At 41.5% G+C, this 3,307-nt stretch overlaps 1 protein-coding gene across 1 annotated transcript in view; it reads right to left on the reverse strand.

The window, feature by feature from the left end:
• The window catches only part of LOC138051477 (5-hydroxytryptamine receptor 4-like), a 3,681-nt gene extending 915 nt beyond the window's left edge, over nucleotides 1-2,766 (reverse strand). Inside the window, exons 1-2 of the mRNA XM_068897683.1 lie at nucleotides 2,439-2,766; nucleotides 1-1,114 (exon numbers count right to left, since the gene is read on the reverse strand). The exon at nucleotides 1-1,114 is cut by the window's left edge and continues 915 nt beyond it. Of these exons, the coding sequence (XP_068753784.1) occupies nucleotides 166-1,114; nucleotides 2,439-2,455 (966 nt within the window). The 5' untranslated portion in view covers nucleotides 2,456-2,766 and the 3' untranslated portion in view covers nucleotides 1-165. The remainder of the gene's footprint in view (nucleotides 1,115-2,438) is intronic.
• Between the last annotated feature and the right edge of the window lie 541 nt (nucleotides 2,767-3,307).

The raw sequence follows: 3,307 nt of genomic DNA on the forward strand, positions 1-3,307 counted from the left end.
AAGCTTCTCAACTTGTAATTACGCCGATCAGATCAAGCCACTGATACAACGTACACAGACAGGAAGATTGTCCACGGTTGCTTGCTTCAAAACTCTGAACACACTGAGTTGTCTTAAATATCGAATGTATGGCAAGATCATTCTTTGTTCTTGGCCTGCTTTCTCTTATTTACAACATCTTAACAGCTGTCTTATTCCCTGTCTCATATCTTGACACCAGAATGCATAGATTGCAGGATTTATGGCGGGTAAAGTATACACCAAATACAGGAACAAAGTGAAAACGTTCGAATAGACCCTGAAGCCTTCGTAAAACTTCCACAACGTTAGAGTCACAAAAAATGGAAACCAACTTAGAAAGAAAGCACCTGCTATTGTCACAAGCATTTTGGCGGCCTTCAATTCGCTCTTCATGTTTATGACGTGGTTTCGTTTTGTAGAATTCGTCGAAGTAAGGGAAAATGACCGCACTCGTTGGGCGTGGTCTGACGCAATTTTGTATATGCCGTGGTAAATTAGAGACATGATTCCGAAAGGAACCACAAAAATCAATACCCATTCAGCGCCCATGTAGATAATCTCGTAGGTCACGTGACTGTCATAAGATTCCTCCAGTGAGCAAATAACAGTTAACGGCCTCCACGTCAATGGAGGAAACGCCAATGCAACTGCGCATGCCCATATCACTGCAATAGAGACCAACACTTTCCTTTTGCTTACAATACTGGGGTATTTCAGCGGTCGGTAGACGGCGAAATATCGATTTACGGCGACAGCCGTTTGAGTGAAAGCCGACGTCAAAGCGCAGAGGACACTTGAGGCTATGACCACATAACATACTACATTGTGCGGCGGGTTCCAGTTTCGGTTTATTTTTCGAGTCACGTTGAAGCAAGTTTCAAAGAGGGTGAAGAGGAAATCACTGACGGCTAGATTGGCGATAAAGATATTGTCGATTCTCTGTAGGCTTCTGTTGATACAGATTACAACAAATATAACTATGTTACCCAAAAGGGCTAAGACGATGATGGTTATGACGTATACGATCTGAAGGTACCACAAGACCGAAAGCTTCCCTGATGATCCTGTGACCTCGGCGGAAGAAGGCATGATGCTGCAATAAAAAACAAACAAACAAAAAAAAGAGAGTGACTAAAAACACGAAGAATAGCGGTTTTATGCAACAAGAATTTAAAAATCTGGGAGTAAGTTTGGAGAGTAGCTATTGATATATTTAAAACTCATTAGTAATTCATGAGCGAAACAACCTCTCATGTCACGATAAAACGTCATCTGCAGGAGTTTTAAAATTGATAAAACACTCCTCATTAGAGAGAATACCAATAAGGCTTAGCTTGTTTTTCTTGCATGCTAATGTTCTTCTCTCACAATTTGAACCTTTGGTTGGACTCCAGAGGAACACGCTTTTTGTGGAAGGTTTTTGAAGCAGTTCAATAAACTCGCAGGTGGGGTTATATCGCATCTAAAACCACTCGTCTTCGTCTGATGACAAAACACCTCTGCTCGTTTATTAAACAGTACAGCTAGGAGTAATCATTAATTATGAAGAGCGTTCGTGGGGACAAAATTTGGGTTCTGGAATATGTGAGGGAGTATGTATATGATGCTTCCGTCCTAGTGTACATCCTAATTCGAACGTGAGCATAATGTCTTACTTACATATCGATACATACGTAATTCTGAAGTGTGCAATAGTCTTTGCGCATCTGACGTATAACGTCATGCAAAATGGCGCGGAAAATGCAGACGGTCGACGAAGGTCACCCTTGAAACCACAGGAAATCCAGGTTCATAAACTGCGTTCTCCTTCGTCGAACGCAATTACCCCATCCCACTCACGGTCAAGAACAAACAAAAGAAACAACGGAGCCTACTGCCCGTAAGAACGTTCGTGTTTAAATCTTCCCACAATGGAAATTCTGTTGCGGACATTCCCTGCCAAGGGGGTCTTCCTTGTTCCCTTTAAAAAAGTTCCTTGAGATTCGATCCTTACTCTCGATATTAATGCCGAATTCGATCTCTCGTGTTGAATTTAATTTGTTTCTTTGTTCCCTAGCCTACCACGCAGTCGTTTTTTTAGGAGAGTCGTATTTCCCATCCTCCCAACAAACGCCTCCCGAAAGCAGCACTGATTTCTTTCCTACAGTTTGACCTGCGAGGCGTCGAGGCTAATCACGATCTAGTCATTGTCTAACAACGGCCATTCATTTAATGCTTATGAAGAAGTCCGTGACAACTGCTATGTTGTTTACTACTGAATTTCCCGCTTAAGTCGCCCATTTCAAGGATTGTTTGGAAATTTGTCATTGTATAGATTTGCTAAAACTTGTTGTCTAAAAAAATGTTAAGATCGCTTAATCTCTGGATAATTTGCAGCATCTCGTCAGAGTGGACGAACTAATCTTTCCTTTTCTTACCTTGTGAAATTCATCATGCATGGCGTGGTTTGCTTCCTTTTGAATAACGACGACGTTGAGTTCAATCAACTGTTCAATCACGTACAGGTCTACTTGACTACTTCTTCCTTTGAAAATAAACCAGTAAAGCGTCTCTCAATGATTAAGTTTTCTTGCTTCAGCTACAGCACTGGATGATCTTTCGTTTTAATCCGAGAGTCAACGTGAAAGGCATAATTATGCAGCATTCGGCGCAACTCGAAGACCGTGTTTTGGCTCAGCTGCTTGCTGCTTATGACAAGTAAAATAAACATCAGTGGTTTGAAGTTTCGCTTCCACCTGCGTTGACTGTCTGTCTTATTTTGTCATGTAAGGGGCGGCACTTGAGGGTGGCGATCACGAGCTGCTAATTTTAGCACATGGATTTTCTGAGAAAAGAATCTCAGTTAAAATATGCGGGTTGTACCTTAATTTAACTTCTTTTTCTTTCACATTTTCAGTGATAACTGAGAATGATGCCTTCCCATTTCATTTTTCGAACGACTGCTCCTATTAGCTTGCCCCGCTTTCGAACCCATTTGAAGCCAGGATTGCAATTAGCCATGCATTACTTAGTTCAGTCAAAGCGCTTTGTCCGAGATGGTTATCCTGTTGAGAGAAGCAGTGCTTGATTCATTTGGCCATTTAAAGCACCAGAGTTCCTCCCCTACGCTTTGATGACGGGCCAACAGGAAGAAATGTGTTCACGTACTAATTACTCAACAAATCAAGCATTTAATTTTTCACCGTTTCTGCGTCTTGAGCTTTTATAGGCTTACTAAAACGGGCAATACAATGATCAATCGTATGTAACAACAAACTGTACATGTGTGCTCTGTGATTCTTGTCGC

The sequence above is a fragment of the Montipora capricornis genome, chromosome 6 (genome assembly GCF_036669925.1).
Source record: "Montipora capricornis isolate CH-2021 chromosome 6, ASM3666992v2, whole genome shotgun sequence".
NCBI classification, from domain to species: domain Eukaryota; kingdom Metazoa; phylum Cnidaria; class Anthozoa; order Scleractinia; family Acroporidae; genus Montipora; species Montipora capricornis.